Below are 20095 nucleotides of genomic sequence, written 5' to 3'. Positions count from 1 at the left end.
CTGTGGTGCTCTTTGCCACCTCCTGCTGGCCAGGAGTGATATTCCCAACAGTAATTACTCAAGCCATGGACTCACCATATCCGGAAATAAATAAATTTATCAGGTAAGCATAAATGTTTTTTTTTTTCTGAGTCAACTTAAAATTCAAAAGACACATTGCCTTTCAAATGGTGGGTCTTAGAAGTTTCTAGGGGTTAAAGGAGCGGAGATCAATGGGTTTTAACACTTACCCCTCCATCTAGCTCCCTTATGCTCCTTACTAGAACCTGCACTTCCATGTCTCCGGGGCTGGTGACGTCAAATCCACATCGTATGTGGGACTAAATGCGGAGGGGGAAAGGGCAAATAGCTCTGAAAGTCCCCCTATTGATGACAACACACAGTCGTCATCCACACTATAGCATACTGTGGATGACTACTACATGTTGTCATTCACACTAAAAAGAGTTAATACATTTAAGTGAAGCCTACACAGTAAATCCTGTTCTCCGGTGTGAGATATCAGCTCCACAATTCTGAACCCTATTCTGATTGGTAAAGGGTGGAGAGACAGAAACTCAAGGTGCCACCATTTTTAAACCCACTATTATCTGTTAGAGATGTTATGTCCATTATCTACTGTGAAATATTAATTTCCCAAACAATGCTCACACATTTAAAATTGACCCCCCCCCCCCCACAAACATACAATAATCAATTGTTCACAATTATCAACCCATGAATGACACAAGCCCACTATAACAATAATGCTCCTGTAATAATGCTAAGGACACATCTGTATGGTTTTGGCACACAACAGGTTAATCGCCCAGCTGCCACTTAGTATTATTAGAAACTGCTGCTGTTTTTGCAAGTTCTATAGATCTAATGTACCCAGATGTGGAAGCAGTTACCTCTTATTCTTCTATATACACAAAGACGTACACACACAAACAAATTGAACTTACATTTTCAAAGCAATTTGCAACGAATTTACAGTGATTTTTAATTATACTGCTGCATATAAAAATATTTATAAAAACGCACCAATCATTTTTATCAGCAGTAAGAAAGAGAACATTGCAAACCTGGCAGAAATACAAAATTTGCATTATGTTAAGCTATTCATTAAATTGACAATAGCTTCATATTAGATTTAGGATAATCCAATGCTTTTTTAGTAGTCAGGAATAATAAAAAAAAAAGAATGAATTTTCTAAAGCATAAAGAGTCCACTGTTAGCTATTTCATAGATAAAGCTATGACCAGGATGTAGAAATCCAGGCACAATGGCCAAAATTCTCAAAACTGGAATGGAGTAGACCCTAGAGCACAGTCACCAATACGAAGAGAACCCTTTTGCTAAAGGGTTCTATATAATAGCAAAAAACTGGAAAGGTGTTCTCACAAGCAATGGTTTCTAACTTCATAATATATTTGAAGCCTCTCACATGTATTTATTTTTTGTATTGATCAAGGTTGCTGGTAAGAGCTGCCGTACAGGGATTAACACCACCAATGAGCCCAATAATCAACTTGAAATACTTTCTTCGTATAAAGCCTTTTCCTTTCCTTGAGTGTACCAAAGCTTTTATGGTTTTCACTTTAAGACCAGATATGAAGTTTATGGCCTTTTGTCTTCTTTTTTTTTAAGGAACTCTGCTGTTCAGTCATTTTAGCCCTCAAGTTAAGGATAATGGAGATAGCACAAGACCAAAGTGAAGCACAAGTAATCCATCCTAGAAGAAACAGAATACAATTTAGTTAAGATATAAATAAAACATGACATATACATACAGTAGATAAATATATATAGCTATACAGTCATGCGAAAAAGAAAGTGCAGCCTCTGAATTCTATAGTTTTACATATTAGGACAATCATCTGGTCCTTGGCAGGTCTTAAAATTAGATAAATACAACCTCAGATGAATAACACCATATGACATGTTACATTGTGTAATGATTTATTTAACAAAAATAAAACCAAAATGGAGAAACCATGTGTGAAAAACTAAGTACACATTTTGATTCAATAGCTTGTGGAACCACATTTAGCAGCAATAACTTGAAGTAATTATTTTCTGTATGACTATCAGTCTCTCACAATGTTGTGGAGGAATTTTGACCCACTCTTCTTTACAAAGTTGCTTAAGTTCGTTGAGGTTTGCCGGCATTCGTTTATGCACAGCTCTCTTAAGGTCCCACAACAGCATTTCAATCTGATTGAGGTCTGGACTTTGACTGGGCCATTGCAACACCTCTATTCTTTTCTTTTTCAGCCATTCTGTTGTAGATTTGCTGGTGTGCTTGGGATCACTTTACTGTTGCATGACCTAATTTCGGCTAAGCTTTAGCTGTCAGACAGATGGCCTCACATTTGACTCTAGAAGACTTTGGTATACAGGAGTTCATGGTTGACTCAATGACTGCTAGGTGCCCAGGTCCTGTGGCTGCAGAACAAGCCCAAATCATCACCCCTCCCCCACCGTGCTTGACAGTTGGTATGCAGTGTTTGTGCTGATATGCTATGTTTGATTTTTGTCAATTGTGGCGCTGTTCATTAAGACCAAGCATCTCCACTTTGGCCTCGTCTGTCCAAAGGACATTGTTCCAGGAGTCTTGTGGTTTGTTCAGATGCAACTTTGCAAACCTAAGCTGTGATGCCATGTTCTTTTTAGAGAGAAGAGGTTTTTTTCCTGGCAACCCTTCCATACAAAACCCTACTTGTTCAGTCTTTTTCTAATTGTACTTTCATGAACTTTAACATGCTAATTGAGGCCTGTAGAATCTGAGGTGTAACTCTTGGGTTTTTTGCAATTTCTCTGAGCATTGCACGGTCTGACATTGGGGTGAATTTGCTGGGACGTCCACTCCTGGGAAGATTGGCAACGGTCTTGAATATTTTCCACTTGTGAATAATCTTTCTCACTGTAGAATGATGGACTTTAAATTGTTTGGAAATGGCCTTATAAACCCTTCCCAGATTGATGGGCAGCAACAATTGCTTCTCTAAGATCATTGCTGATGTCTTTCCTCCTTGACATTGTGTTAATACACCTGAATGCTCCAGACCATCAAACTGCTAAAACTTTAGCTTTTATAGAGGTGGTTACACTTGTTGATGATCAATTAATCAAGGGCATTTGATTAGCATAACCTGGCTGCTACTTAGCCTTTTAATTCCTATGTAAGCAGTAAGGGGGTACTTAGTTTTTCACACATGGCTTCTCCATTTTGGCTTTATTTTTGTTAAATAAATCATGATACAGTGTAATATGGCATGTGTTCATGTTCATCTGAGGTTGTATTTATCTAATTTTAAGACCTGCTAAGGACCAGATGATTGCTATAGATAGTCCTCTTATCTATCATTTACTCTCTAGCAAAGGATAGATAAAAGAACTATGGTTTACATCTGGTGGTCATTCACATTATTAGACTCCTATTGTTCACACATACCACAAATCTATGCCCCAGATACTGAAAGATTATATTACTCTTCTAAATATCCCAAACTACCTTCTTCTAATCCTAGCAAACCGCATGAGAGTGCTTAGACCACATAATTGAAAACAGATGCACATGACACTTGATGAAAATGAGTAGAAAAAGTTACTCTACCATTAGACAAATCTGTTTGAAAGTGGCAAACTCAACAACCACATTGACAACCAAGTCAGGTAATAAGAGCAGCTAATACAGATGCCTTCTTTTCTGTTGCCCATAGTCTGTTGCACTACAGAACTGGAGGTTCCACCTTATAACCCATAAAAGTCCATTCTGCAATAATGTTTAATAACTCCTATGATGATATCCATAACAGAATGTCAAGATGTTGCCAAGCTATCCAACTAAAAATGAGATCTAACTTATGGGGTCAGATATCCCCTAATAACAATCTGATCCTGTTATTTGTGTTGTGATATAATATAAAGCATGTGATCACTTATAGAGATATTTTGCCTTGTCAAGCTGTATGTGTTTTCTTAATTTGTTTTGAATATTTAGCCCTGAAAAGAAAAAAAGAAAACGAAATGTATGCTTACCTGATAAATTTATTTATTCCTTTCTTGACACGGTGAGTCCACGGATCATCTCTAATTACTATTGGGAATATCACTCCTGGCCAGCTGGAGGAGGCAAAGAGCACCACAGCAAAGCTGTTAAGTATCACCTCCCTTCCCTCCAACCCCAGTCATTCGACCCAAGGAAAGAGAAAGGAAATAACACAAGGTGCAGAGGTGCCTGAGGTTTACAACACAAAACCTGTCTAAATAAACAGGACGGGCCGTGGACTCACCGTAACAAGAAATAAATACATTTATTAGGTAAGCACGGATCATCTCTAATTACTATTGCGAATCAATACCTAAGCTAGAGGACACAGATGATAAGTGAGGGACAAGACAGGGTACCTAAAATGAAGGCACCACTGCTTGAAGAACCTTTCTCCCAAAAGAAGCCTCAGCCGAGGAAAAAGTATCAAATCTATAGAATTTTGAAAAAGTGTGTAGAGAGGACCAAGTTGCAGCCTTGTTCCACAGAAGCTTCCTTTTTGAATGCTCAGGAAGAGGAAACAGCCCTTGTGGAATGAGCCATGACTCTCTGAGGAGGCTGCTGTCCAGCAGTTTCATAGGCCAAACAAATTATACTCTTTAGCCACAAAGAAAGAGAAGTAGCCGTGGCTTTCTGAGCCTTGCGTTTCCCAGAGAAAGCAACAAACAAAGCAGAATACTGGTGAAAATCCTTAATTGCCTGTAAATAGTATTTCAACGCATGCACCACATCTAGGTTGTGCAGCAGACGCTCTTTATGAGAAGAAGGGTTAGGACACAAAGAAGGAACAACGATTTCTTGATTAATGTTCCTATCCAAAACCACTTTAGGGAGGAACCCTAACTTAGTACGCAGAACTACCTTATCCGAATGAAAAATAAGGTAAGGGGATTTACACTGCAACGCCGAGAGCTCGGAGACTCTACGAGCAGAAGAAATTGCAACAAACAACAAAACTTTCCAAGATAACATCTTAATATCTAAGGAATGCATAGGCTCAAAAGGAGCCTGCTGAAGAACTTTAAGAACACGGTTAAGACTCCTGAGAGGAGTAACAGGTTTGAACACAGGCCTGACAGAAAGATTGCACGTCTAGTACATCCGCCAGACGTTTATGCAACAAAATAGACAAGGCAGATATTTGACCCTTCAAAGTACTCAGATAAACCTTTCTCCAGACCCTCTTGGAGAAAGGACAAAATTCTAGGAATCCGAACTCTACTCCAAGAGTAGCTTATAGATTCACACCAATACAGATATTTACGCCAAATCTTATGGTAAATCTTTCTAGTTACAGGCTTACGAGCCAGAATCAAAGTCTCAATAACCAACTCCAAAAACCTGCACTTAGATAGAATTAAGCGTTCAATCTCCAAGCAGTCAGCTTCAGAGAAACGAGATTTGGATGAAGGAAGGGCCCTTGAAGTAGAAGGTCCTTCCTCAGTGGAAGTCTCTAAGGTGGAAAAGAAGACATCTCCACTAGGTCTGCATACCAGATCCTGCAAGGCCACGCCGGTGCAATGAGGATCACCAACGCCTTCTCCTGTTTGATTGGAGCAATAACCCGTGGAAGGAGAGCGAACAGAGGAAATAGGTATGCTAGACTGAAATTCCAAGGAACCGCCAGAGCATCTATCAGTACAGCCTGAGGATCCCTTGACCTCGACCCGTACCTCGGGAGCTTGGCATTCTATCGAGATGCCATGAGATCCAGCTCCGGCTGTCCCCATTTGAGAATCAAGTTGGAAAACACCTCCGGATGAAGTTCCCACTCCCCCGGGTGAAAGGTCTGTCTGCTCAGAAAATCCGCCTCCCAATTGTCCACTCCTGGAATGTGGATCGCAGATAGACAGCAGTTGTAGGTCTCCACCCACTGAATAATCTTGGCTACCTCTGTCATGGCCAAGGAACTCTGAGTTCCTCCCTGATTGATGTAAGCCACTGAAGTTATGTTGTCCGATTGGAACCTGATAAACCGGGCTGACACTAACTGAGGCCAGGCCAGAGCATTAAAGATTGCCCTAAGCTCTAGGATGTTTATGGGGAGAACAGACTCCTCCCGAGTCCATGTCCCCTGAGCCTTTAGTGATCCCCAGACTGCTCCCCATCCCAGCAGGCTGGCGTCCGTTTTCACAATCACCCAGATGGGTCTGCGGAAGCAGGTTCCCTGGGAGAGATGTTCCTGAGACAACCACCAAGGAAGAGAATCTCTTGTCGCCTGATCCAGATGTAATCGCTGAGACAAATCAGCATAATCCCTGTTCCATTGCCTAAGCATGCATATGTCAGGTTTTTTTCCCTGTTGTGTTTGCCATGTGCTGCTGGCAGCCATTTTACTCACCTCTCTTCCTGAATATGGTGCATTGTGGGGGATGCTGCTCATTTTCTGCACTTCCTTTTATGGCCAGACTGGTGTGCATCATCCATGTAAGACAGGATGCAGTCTCAGAATTGTGATGTCATCACTTATTATTTAAAGGGCCTCTGTTCAGTATTTGCGTTGTCTCAGACCTGTTTGTGAGAGTTCCTGTGTATTACCTGGCTGCCTGACGTCCTTCCTAGTTCCTGATCCCTGGCTTGTTCCTGACTCTGCTGTTTTCCTTGTTCCTGATTCCGGCTCGTCTGACTATTCGCTTTGGCTCCTGACTAGGCCCGTCTGACTACCAGCTCTGGTTTTGATTCCTGGCTTGTTATTTGACTTGTGGACTTTTTATTATTTTTTGCTATTAATAAAGGTGTGATTATGTTTGCGCTTCTCGTCTCAGTCTGATTCCTGGCATCCTGACAGCATAACTGCAGAGGTCTGAGATGGAACCGGGCAAACGGAATGATGTCCATGGCAGCTACCATCAGACCAATCACCTCCATACATTGGGCCACTGATGGCCGAGGAGAGGACTGAAGGGCCAGACAATAGTCGAATATCTTTGATTTTCTGACCTCTGTCAGAAATACTTTCATTGATAAGGAATCTATTATGGTTCCCAAGAACACTACCCTTGTAGCTGGAATCAAGGAACTCTTTACCAAATTCACCTTCCATCCGTGAGAACGCAGAAAAGATAACATCTCTGTGTGGGAGTTCGCTTGTTGAAAGGATGGCACCTGAACCAGAATGTTGTCCAGATAAGGCGCCACTGCAATGCCCCGCAACCGGAGCACCAGCAACAGGGATCGCAGGACCTTTAAAAAAATTCTGGGAGCTGTAGCAAGGCCGAATGGAAGAGCCACAAACTGAAATGCGAACCTCAGAAACTTTTGATGATCCCTGTGGATGGGAACATGCTGGTACGCATCCTTTAAATCTACTGTTGTCATGAATTGACCCTATTGAACTAAGCGAAGAATGGAAAAAATAGTTTCCATCTTGAACGACGGTACTCTGAGGAACATGTTTAGACTTTTGAGGTCTAAAATTGGTCTGAAAGTTCCCTCTTTTTAGGGAACCACGAACAGATTGGAGTAAAATCCCAGACCCTGTTCCTGCATTGGAACAGGAACTATCACTCCCAGGTCGGAAAGGTCTCGGACACAGTGTAAGAACACCTCTCTTTAACTGGTCTACAGATAATCTTGAGAGCAGAAACCTGCCCCTGGGAGGAAAGGTCTTGAACTCTAGTTTGTATCCCTGGGACACGATGTCCACCACCCAGGGATCCTGAACATCCCGAACCCAGGCGTGAGCGAAGAAGGAAAGTCTGCCCCCCACAAGATCCGGTCCTGGATCGGCGGCACACCCTTTATGCTGACTTTGAGTTATTAACAGGCTTCTTAGATTGCTTCCCCTTGTTCCAAGACTGGTTGGACCTCCAGGAAGGTTTGGACTGTTCCTGCTTGGCAGAGGGAGAGGAAGGCTTACCTTTGAAGTTTCGAAAGGAACGAAAATTACTCCGATGTCCTTTCTGCTTATTCCTCTTATCCTGAGGGAGGAAATGACCCTTTCCTCCCATAATATCTGAAATAATTTCAGCCAAGCCCGGCCCAAACAAGGTCTTACCCTTGTAGGGAATCACCAAAAGCTTAGACTTAGACGATACATCTGCAGACCAGGACTTCAACCATCAAGCTCTGCGGGCCAGTACAGCAAAACCAGAAATCTTTGCTCAAAGCTTAATAACCTGTAGGGACGCATCCGTAATAAAGGAATTGGCCAACTTAAGAGCCTTGATCCTATCCTGGATCTCTTCAAGTGGAGTATCTGTCTGCATAGAATCAGACAACGCACCAAACCAGTATGCCGCCGTGCAGGTGACGGTAGCAATACACACCACAGGTTGCCATTGTAAACCCTGGTGTACATAAATCTTTTTAAGTAACCTGTCAGAGTATATGAATATTATAGATGAAAATTATGTATATATATATATATATATATATATATATATATATATATATATATATATATATATATATATGTAAGTGTGTGTGTGTATATGTATAGTTTTTTTTAATTCACTGTATATGGTTGATGAGACCACAGGATTAATTAGATGTGAGGTTGTTGACAACAGCTTCTAATCCACTGTGGGTCCCAACCCCCTACCAGATGGTTTTAGCTGGATAAAGACATGTTTATCATGATTGAAAGTTAGCATAGCTTTGAAGCACACCCTCCTGCCGTGTCAAGCATTCAAACATTCTCCTAAAGGAATACAACTCAATGACCATGTTCACTTAACTATATACAGAGTTTTTATGGCTTAAGATAACATAGTCTTTGAAGCCAACAGCACTGCAGGAGGGCAAGGGCCAAGTTGTCATACAGGGACCATTGAGACATTTCACAGCTATGTGTAAATTGTTTCCTGGGGAGTTCTTCCATGTGCAGGAATCAAACAAATTAGCATTTACAATTCCCTGTGTGGCATAAATAAAAATAAATACATTTTGAAAAAGAAATGATGCCAATAGTTTCAAGTATGTTTGAAATAATTCAAATAACATATATATATATATATATATATATATATATATATATATATATATATATATATATATATATGTGTGTGTGTGTTTAAATGGGACATATTATATTAAAGGGGAAATTGCTGCATTAAATATATATATATATAAGAGATAAATTCAGAATTATTATAGATTAAATAACAATTTTAATAATACCATGGTTAAAATATATACATAACATGCTTTCCTGTTTTTCCAGATGGAGCCAGAAGATGACAAATACAGGATGGATACATAGGATGAAATAAGTCATATCATATGATTGTGCACTAAATGTTTATAAAATTTTAAATACATCTCTTGAAATATAGTGAGATGGATATATGGAAGTAACTGATGTGATATGACTATAAAATATTGACATCTGATATCAAAGTATACATTTTCTGTTAGGCTAAATGAAATATAAATGCTAACAAGAGAAATTTACTAATGCAAAAACAGAATTTATGTTTACCTGATAAATTACTTTCTCCAACGGTGTGTCCGGTCCACGGCGTCATCCTTACTTGTGGGATATTCTCTTCCCCAACAGGAAATGGCAAAGAGCCCAGCAAAGCTGGTCACATGATCCCTCCTAGGCTCCGCCTACCCCAGTCATTCGACCGACGTTAAGGAGGAATATTTGCATAGGAGAAACCATATGGTACCGTGGTGACTGTAGTTAAAGAAAATAAATTATCAGACCTGATTAAAAAAACCAGGGCGGGCCGTGGACCGGACACACCGTTGGAGAAAGTAATTTATCAGGTAAACATAAATTCTGTTTTCTCCAACATAGGTGTGTCCGGTCCACGGCGTCATCCTTACTTGTGGGAACCAATACCAAAGCTTTAGGACACGGATGAAGGGAGGGAGCAAATCAGGTCACCTAAATGGAAGGCACCACGGCTTGCAAAACCTTTCTCCCAAAAATAGCCTCAGAAGAAGCAAAAGTATCAAACTTGTAAAATTTGGTAAAAGTGTGCAGTGAAGACCAAGTCGCTGCCCTACATATCTGATCAACAGAAGCCTCGTTCTTGAAGGCCCATGTGGAAGCCACAGCCCTAGTGGAATGAGCTGTGATTCTTTCGGGAGGCTGCCGTCCGGCAGTCTCGTAAGCCAATCTGATGATGCTTTTAATCCAAAAAGAAAGAGAGGTAGAAGTTGCTTTTTGACCTCTCCTTTTACCGGAATAAACAACAAACAAGGAAGATGTTTGTCTAAAATCCTTTGTAGCATCTAAATAGAATTTTAGAGCGCGAACAACATCCAAATTGTGCAACAATCGTTCCTTCTTTGAAACTGGTTTCGGACACAGAGAAGGTACGATAATCTCCTGGTTAATGTTTTTGTTAGAAACAACTTTTGGAAGAAAACCAGGTTTAGTACGTAAAACCACCTTATCTGCATGGAACACCAGATAAGGAGGAGAACACTGCAGAGCAGATAATTCTGAAACTCTTCTAGCAGAAGAAATTGCTACTAAAAACAAAACTTTCCAAGATAATAACTTAATATCAACGGAATGTAAGGGTTCAAACGGAACCCCCTGAAGAACTGAAAGAACCAAATTGAGACTCCAAGGAGGAGTCAAAGGTTTGTAAACAGGCTTAATTCTAACCAGAGCCTGAACAAAGGCTTGAACATCTGGCACAGCTGCCAGCTTTTTGTGAAGTAACACAGACAAGGCAGAAATCTGTCCCTTCAGGGAACTTGCAGATAATCCTTTTTCCAATCCTTCTTGAAGGAAGGATAGAATCCTAGGAATCTTAACCTTGTCCCAAGGGAATCCTTTAGATTCACACCAACAGATATATTTTTTCCAAATTTTGTGGTAAATCTTTCTAGTTACAGGCTTTCTGGCCTGAACAAGAGTATCGATAACAGAATCTGAGAACCCTCGCTTCGATAAGATCAAGCGTTCAATCTCCAAGCAGTCAGCTGGAGTGAAACCAGATTCGGATGTTCGAACGGACCCTGAACAAGAAGGTCTCGTCTCAAAGGTAGCTTCCAAGGTGGAGCCGATGACATATTCACCAGATCTGCATACCAAGTCCTGCGTGGCCACGCAGGAGCTATCAAGATCACCGACGCCCTCTCCTGATTGATCCTGGCTACCAGCCTGGGGATGAGAGGAAACGGCGGGAACACATAAGCTAGTTTGAAGGTCCAAGGTGCTACTAGTGCATCCACTAGAGCCGCCTTGGGATCCCTGGATCTGGACCCGTAGCAAGGAACTTTGAAGTTCTGACGAGAGGCCATCAGATCCATGTCTGGAATGCCCCACAGCTGAGTGACTTGGGCAAAGATTTCCGGATGGAGTTCCCACTCCCCCGGATGCAATGTCTGACGACTCAGAAAATCCGCTTCCCAATTTTCCACTCCTGGGATGTGGATAGCAGACAGGTGGCAGGAGTGAGACTCCGCCCATAGAATGATTTTGGTCACTTCTTCCATCGCTAGGGAACTCCTTGGTCCCCCCTGATGGTTGATGTACGCAACAGTTGTCATGTTGTCTGATTGAAACCGTATGAACTTGGCCCTCGCTAGCTGAGGCCAAGCCTTGAGAGCATTGAATATCGCTCTCAGTTCCAGAATATTTATCGGTAGAAGAGATTCTTCCCGAGACCAAAGACCCTGAGCTTTCAGGGATCCCCAGACCGCGCCCCAGCCCATCAGACTGGCGTCGGTCGTGACAATGACCCACTCTGGTCTGCGGAATGTCATCCCTTGTGACAGGTTGTCCAGGGACAGCCACCAACGGAGTGAGTCTCTGGTCCTCTGATTTACTTGTATCTTCGGAGACAAGTCTGTATAGTCCCCATTCCACTGACTGAGCATGCACAGTTGTAATGGTCTTAGATGAATGCGCGCAAAAGGAACTATGTCCATTGCCGCTACCATCAACCCGATCACTTCCATGCACTGAGCTATGGAAGGAAGAGGAACGGAATGAAGTATCCGACAAGAGTCTAGAAGTTTTGTTTTTCTGGCCTCTGTCAGAAAAATCCTCATTTCTAAGGAGTCTATTATGGTTCCCAAGAAGGGAACCCTTGTTGACGGAGATAGAGAACTCTTTTCCATGTTCACTTTCCATCCGTGAGATCTGAGAAAGGCCAGGACAATGTCCGTGCGAGCCTTTGCTTGAGGAAGGGACGACGCTTGAATCAGAATGTCGTCCAAGTAAGGTACTACAGCAATGCCCCTTGGTCTTAGCACAGCTAGAAGGGACCCTAGTACCTTTGTGAAAATCCTTGGAGCAGTGGCTAATCCGAAAGGAAGCGCCACGAACTGGTAATGTTTGTCCAGGAATGCGAACCTTAGGAACCGATGATGTTCCTTGTGGATAGGAATATGTAGATACGCATCCTTTAAATCCACCGTGGTCATGAATTGACCTTCCTGGATGGAAGGAAGAATAGTTCGAATGGTTTCCATCTTGAACGATGGAACCTTGAGAAACTTGTTTAAGATCTTGAGATCTAAGATTGGTCTGAACGTTCCCTCTTTTTTGGGAACTATGAACAGATTGGAGTAGAACCCCATCCCTTGTTCTCTTAATGGAACAGGATGAATCACTCCCTTTTTTAACAGGTCTTCTACACAATGTAAGAATGCCTGTCTTTTTATGTGGTCTGAAGACAACTGAGACCTGTGGAACCTCCCCCTTGGGGGAAGTCCCTTGAATTCCAGAAGATAACCTTGGGAGACTATTTCTAGCGCCCAAGGATCCAGAACATCTCTTGCCCAAGCCTGAGCGAAGAGAGAGAGTCTGCCCCCCACCAGATCCGGTCCCGGATCGGGGGCCAACATTTCATGCTGTCTTGGTAGCAGTGGCAGGTTTCTTGGCCTGCTTTCCCTTGTTCCAGCCTTGCATTGGTCTCCAAGCTGGCTTGGCTTGAGAAGTATTACCCTCTTGCTTAGAGGACGTAGCACTTTGGGTTGGTCCGTTTCTACGAAAGGGACGAAAATTAGGTTTATTTTTTGCCTTGAAAGGCCGATCCTGAGGAAGGGCGTGGCCCTTACCCCCAGTGATATCAGAGATAATCTCTTTCAAGTCAGGGCCAAACAGCGTTTTCCCCTTGAAAGGAATGTTAAGTAGCTTGTTCTTGGAAGACGCATCAGCCGACCAAGATTTCAACCAAAGCGCTCTGCGCGCCACAATAGCAAACCCTGAATTCTTAGCCGCTAACCTAGCCAATTGCAAAGTGGCGTCTAGGGTGAAAGAATTAGCCAATTTGAGAGCATTGATTCTGTCCATAATCTCCTCATAAGGAGGAGAATCACTATCGACCGCCTTTATCAGCTCATCGAACCAGAAACATGCGGCTGTAGCGACAGGGACAATGCATGAAATTGGTTGTAGAAGGTAACCCTGCTGAACAAACATTTTCTTAAGCAAACCTTCTAATTTTTTATCCATAGGATCTTAGAAAGCACAACTATCCTCTATGGGTATAGTGGTGCGTTTGTTTAAAGTGGAAACCGCTCCCTCGACCTTGGGGACTGTCTGCCATAAGTCCTTTCTGGGGTCGACCATAGGAAACAATTTTTTAAATATGGGGGGAGGGACGAAAGGAATACCGGGCCTTTCCCATTCTTTATTAACAATGTCCGCCACCCGCTTGGGTATAGGAAAAGCTTCTGGGAGCCCCGGCACCTCTAGGAACTTGTCCATTTTACATAGTTTCTCTGGGATGACCAACTTGTCACAATCATCCAGAGTGGATAATACCTCCTTAAGCAGAATGCGGAGATGTTCCAACTTAAATTTAAATGCAATCACATCAGGTTCAGCTTGTTGAGAAATGTTCCCTGAATCAGTAATTTCTCCCTCAGACAAAACCTCCCTGGCCCCATCAGACTGGGTTAGGGGCCCTTCAGAAATATTATTATCAGCGTCGTCATGCTCTTCAGTATCTAAAACAGAGCAATCGCGCTTACGCTGATAAGTGTTCATTTTGGCTAAAATGTTTTTGACAGAATTATCCATTACAGCCGTTAATTGTTGCATAGTAAGGAGTATTGGCGCGCTAGATGTACTAGGGGCCTCCTGAGTGGGCAAGACTCGTGTAGACGAAGGAGGGAATGATGCAGTACCATGCTTACTCCCCTCACTTGAGGAATCATCTTGGGCATCATTGTCATTGTCACATAAATCACATTTATTTAAATGAATAGGAATTCTGGCTTCCCCACATTCAGAACACAGTCTATCTGGTAGTTCAGACATGTTAAACAGGCATAAACTTGATAACAAAGTACAAAAAACGTTTTAAAATAAAACCGTTACTGTCACTTTAAATTTTAAACTGAACACACTTTATTACTGCAATTGCGAAAAAACATGAAGGAATTGTTCAAAATTCACCAAATTTTCACCACAGTGTCTTAAAGCCTTAAAAGTATTGCACACCAAATTTGGAAGCTTTAACCCTTAAAATAACGGAACCGGAGCCGTTTTGAACTTTAACCCCTTTACAGTCCCTGGTATCTGCTTTACTGAGACCCAACCAAGCCCAAAGGGGAATACGATACCAAATGACGCCTTCAGAAAGCCTTTTCTAAGTATCAGAGCTCCTCTCACATGCGACTGCATGCCATGCCTCTCAAAAACAAGTGCGCCACACCGGCGCGAAAATGAGGCTCTGCCTATGCTTTGGGAAAGCCCCTAAGAATAAGGTGTCTAAAACAGTGCCTGCCGATATTATTATATCAAAATACCCAGATAAAATGATTCCTCAAGGCTAAATATGTGTTAATAATGAATCGATTTAGCCCAGAAAAAGTCTACAGTCTTAATAAGCCCTTGTGAAGCCCTTATTTACGATCGTAATAAACATGGCTTACCGGATCCCATAGGGAAAATGACAGCTTCCAGCATTACATCGTCTTGTTAGAATGTGTCATACCTCAAGCAGCAAGAGACTGCTCACTGTTCCCCCAACTGAAGTTAATTGCTCTCAACAGTCCTGTGTGGAACAGCCATGGATTTTAGTGACGGTTGCTAAAATCATTTTCCTCATACAAACAGAAATCTTCATCTCTTTTCTGTTTCTGAGTAAATAGTACATGCCAGCACTATTTCAAAATAACAAACTCTTGATTGAATAATAAAAACTACAGTTAAACACTAAAAAACTCTAAGCCATCTCCGTGGAGATGTTGCCTGTACAACGGCAAAGAGAATGACTGGGGTAGGCGGAGCCTAGGAGGGATCATGTGACCAGCTTTGCTGGGCTCTTTGCCATTTCCTGTTGGGGAAGAGAATATCCCACAAGTAAGGATGACGCCGTGGACCGGACACACCTATGTTGGAGAAAATTATATATGTTTAATAGGGAAAATTAAATTAACAATGTACTTATTTTGACATAATATAATGGTGCTTGGTATTGAAATAATCAGAAAATTGACATGAGGTTTTCCTGCCTGGAATTCGGATTGCAAGTTATTAATGCAAGAAATTATGATACTTATTACACAGTTTAAAGAAATATTTTCTTTCACGGTCTAGAAATGGTTAAATGTGAATCTGTGTTGTCATGCTGCCACCCGAGGGCCAGAACCCAGTATGACAGTTAAGGGATTTAACTGTTAAAAGATGCATTTCCATAGCAATAATATATACTAAACCAATTATCCAATGAGAAGGGGCAAGCACAAGGGCGTGAACGAAACAGGTCATCAATGATTATATAAAAGGAGTAGTTAATGCAGAAAGGGACAGTTTTTCTTTGTGACTTGCTGAGAGAAGTGAATCGATTTTGACTGCGATACCTGGGAATACTTTTCACTTCAGCAGGAAACTGGAGACTTACCCTTGATATATGCAATAACTTTCCTCCAAATGAGATGACCTAAAGACCCCTACAAATTGGTTCAAATTTGTGAAGTATAATTGTTCTAATTTTTAATATTTGAAACAAAGGTTATTGGTAAGAACATAGTCAATTTGTATTTAATAGATTTAAAGAGAGCAGTCTGTATTTTTGCTTATATTCATATCCTGTATATTGTTAAACAAATCCTTGATGCTAAATTGTTTTATCTGTGCAAATATAGAGTTATAACTCAGAATTTGATTGTTGGCAGAAATAATATATATATAACTTTTAGTGTTTAAATTAGAGTATATATACTGTCCTATCGTTTAAATAAGCATTGCTAGAATTGTATTGCTTGGATGTTTAGCAGTTAAAGATCTTAAGTCTCATTGTATTAACTGGGTAGAATTTTTACTGTGAACAAGATAAAGTTGTATGAACTCTGCATAGCATATTTGAATAGTTTTTAAACGCGTATAATATTGACTCATACTTTGATTCTTACAAATATATATATATATATATATATATATATATACATATATATCAATGTGTTCATAGATATTTACTAATAATAAAGAATTCAGATATTTATATTAATTTCATTGTCTTAGTATATGCATATTTGATGGTTGGTTTAGTTTAAAGAAAGATTGTTAAATATATTCAATTAGAACCCTGCCATATACTCACATATTATTTGGAGAGTACTGCTAAGATTCTTATAAATATACTGACAAACCCTTCCAACTTCTTAGCCATAGGATCCTTAAAGGAACAGCTATCCTCTATGGGAATAGTAGTTCTCTTATCCAAAGTGGAAATTGCCCCTTCCACCTTGGGGACCATCTGCCAAGACTCCTTGATAGAGTCAGCTGTTGGAAACATCTTCTTAAAAATTGGGGATGGAGAAAAAAGGATACCAGGTCTCTCCCATTCCCTAGCAATAAACTCTGTAGCCCGATCGGGTACAAGGAAAAGCTCCACCATGGAAGGTACATCAAAGTACTTGTTTAGCTTACTAGACTTCTTAGGATTGACTACGACAGTAGTGTCGGAGTCGTCCAAGGTAGCCAAAACCTCCTTAAGTAACAGAGGTGTTCCAGCTTAAATCTGAATGATACGACTTCAGCATCAGAAGAAGGAATTACAATGTCTGAGATTTCACCCTCAGATGCCACCGAAGTATCTTCTTCCTCAGACTTCAGGGAAGGAACATTCGGAATAGCCACGACTGTCAGAAACCTTACCCACTGATTCCTTAGATTTCCTCTTGCGCTTTCCCTGCAGCATGGGAAAAGCAGGCAGCGCATCAGTTACCGCAGAAGATATGTGGGTAGCAATGTCTTGCAACGTAACTCCAAACAGAGTGTGAGAGGAAGCGCAGGACACTGCATGTGTAGACGATAAAGTTTGGGACACTTGAGGAGAAAGCTGCAGCAAATCTTGAACAGGAGACCCCTGAACAGCATCCGCCTTAGACAATGATGGCTCAGAATCACAAAGTCTATCCCTGTAATGCAATGTTCTCTCAATACATGGAGGAACAAAAAGGGATTGGTGGTTCCACATTAGCATCAAAACACAAAGTACATTTTGCAGGGCCTCTTGGTCCATCTTTACCCAGTAAATGAACAAATAAAAAATAAAATACTTTTATTTAATTTTGAAACTTAAGGCAAAAAAACGTTACTGTCCCTTTAAAGTGAAGGTCAATTTTGATGAATTAGTGCCCGGTTTTTAATAATCCTATTAAAAACAAGGGCACTTTAATTAATCAAAATTGACTACAAAAACCAGAATTTATGCTTACCTGATAAATTACTTCTCCAACGGTGTGTCCGGTCCACGGCATCATCCTTACTTGTGGGGATATTCTCTTCCCCAACAGGAAATGGCAAAGAGTCCCAGCAAAGCTGGTCACATGATCCCTCCTAGGCTCCGCCCACCCCAGTCATTCGACCGACGGACAGGAGGAAATATATATAGGAGAAACCATATGATACCGTGGTGACTGTAGTTAGAGAAAATAATTCATCAGACCTGATTAAAAAACCAGGGCGGGCCGTGGACCGGACACACCGTTGGAGAAAGTAATTTATCAGGTAAGCATAAATTCTGTTTTCTCCAACATTGGTGTGTCCGGTCCACAGCGTCATCCTTACTTGTGGGAACCAATACCAAAGCTTTAGGACACGGATGAAGGGAGGGAGAAAATCAGGTCACCTAAATGGAAGGCACCACGGCTTGCAAAACCTTTCTCCCAAAAATAGCCTCCGAAGAAGCAAAAGTATCAAATTTATAAAATTTGGCAAAAGTGTGCAGTGAAGACCAAGTCGCTGCCTTACATATCTGGTCAACAGAAGCCTCGTTCTTAAAGGCCCATGTGGAAGCCACAGCCCTAGTGGAGTGAGCTGTGATTCTTTCAGGAGGCTGCCGTCCGGCAGTCTCATAAGCCAATCGGATAATGCTTTTAAGCCAAAAGGAAAGAGAGGTAGAAGTCGCTTTTTGACCTCTCCTTTTACCAGAATAAACAACAAACAAGGAAGATGTTTGTCTGAAATCTTTAGTAGCCTCTAAATAGAATTTTAGAGCACGGACTACGTCCAAATTGTGTAACAAACGTTCCTTCTTTGAAACTGGATTCGGACACAAAGAAGGTACAACTATCTCCTGGTTAATATTTTTGTTGGAAACAACTTTCGGAAGAAAACCAGGCTTAGTACGCAAAACCACCTTATCTGCATGGAACACCAGATAGGGCGGAGAACACTGCAGAGCAGATAACTCTGAAACTCTTCTAGCAGAAGAAATTGCAACCAAAAACAAAACTTTCCAAGATAATAACTTAATATCTACGGAATGTAAGGGTTCAAACGGAACCCCTTGAAGAACTGAAAGAACTAGATTTAGACTCCAGGGAGGAGTCAAAGGTCTGTAAATAGGCTTGATCCTAACCAGAGCCTGAACAAATGCTTGAACATCTGGCACAGCTGCCAGTCTTTTGTGAAGTAAAACAGATAAAGCAGAGATCTGTCCCTTCAGAGAACTTGCAGATAATCCTTTCTCCAAACCTTCTTGTAGAAAGGATAGAATCTTAGGAATTTTTATCTTGTTCCATGGGAATCCTTTAGATTCACACCAACAGATATATTTTTTCCATATTTTATGGTAAATTTTTCTAGTTACAGGCTTTCTAGCCTGAATCAGAGTATCTATTACAGAATCTGAAAACCCACGCTTTGATAAAATCAAGCGTTCAATCTCCAAGCCGTCAGTTGGAGGGAAACCAGATTCGGATGTTCGAATGGACCCTGAACAAGAAGGTCCTGTCTCAAAGGTAGCTTCCATGGTGGAGCCGATGACATATTCACCAGGTCTGCATACCAAGTCCTGCGTGGCCACGCAGGAGCTATCAAGATCACCGAGGCCCTCTCCTGATTGATCCTGGCTACCAGCCTGGGGATGAGAGGAAACGGTGGGAATACATAAGCTAGGTTGAAGGTCCAAGGTGCTACTAGTGCATTCTACTAGGGTCGCCTTGGGATCCCTGGATCTGGACCCGTAGCAAGGAACCTTGAAGTTCTGACGAGACGCCATCAGATCCATGTCTGGAATGCCCCATAATTGAGTTATTTGGGCAAAGATTTCCGGATGGAGTTCCCAATCCCCCGGATGGAATGTCTGACGACTCAGAAAATCCGCTTCCCAATTTTCCACTCCTGGGATGTGGATCGCAGACAAGTGGCAGGAGTGATCCTCCGCCCATTGAATTATCTTGGTCACTTCTTTCATCGCCAGGGAAGTCCTTGTTCCCCCCTGATGATTGATATATGCAACGGTCGTCATGTTGTCTGACTGAAACCTTATGAATTTGGCCTTTGCTAGTTGAGGCCAAGCTCTGAGAGCATTGAATATCGCTCTCAGTTCCAGAATGTTTATCGGGAGAAGAGACTCTTCCCGAGACCATAGACCCTGAGCTTTCAGGGATTCCCAGACCGCGCCCCAGCCCACTAGGCTGGCGTCGGTCGTGACAATGACCCACTCTGGTCTGCGGAAGCTCATTCCCTGTGACAGATTGTCCAGGGTCAGCCACCAACGGAGTGAATCTCTGGTCTTTTGATCTACTTGAATCGTCGGAGACAAGTCTGTATAATCCCCATTCCACTGTCTGAGCATGCACAGTTGTAATGGTCTTAGATGAATTCGTGCAAAAGGAACTATGTCCATTGTTGCAACCATCAATCCTATTACTTCCATGCACTGCGCTATGGAAGGACGAGG

General features: G+C 41.7%; 1 protein-coding gene across 1 annotated transcript in view; it reads right to left on the bottom strand.

Annotated features, from left to right (window-relative positions):
* Positions 1-960: 960 nt before the first annotated feature.
* Positions 961-20095, bottom strand: part of PCGF6 (polycomb group ring finger 6) — a 318754-nt gene continuing 299619 nt past the window's right edge. Inside the window, exon 10 of the mRNA XM_053692452.1 lies at positions 961-1718. Within this exon, the coding sequence (XP_053548427.1) occupies positions 1662-1718 (57 nt within the window). The 3' untranslated portion in view covers positions 961-1661. The remainder of the gene's footprint in view (positions 1719-20095) is intronic.

The sequence above is a fragment of the Bombina bombina genome, chromosome 9 (genome assembly GCF_027579735.1).
Source record: "Bombina bombina isolate aBomBom1 chromosome 9, aBomBom1.pri, whole genome shotgun sequence".
NCBI lineage: Eukaryota > Metazoa > Chordata > Amphibia > Anura > Bombinatoridae > Bombina > Bombina bombina.
This window is presented reverse-complemented; position numbering and strand designations above follow the sequence as displayed.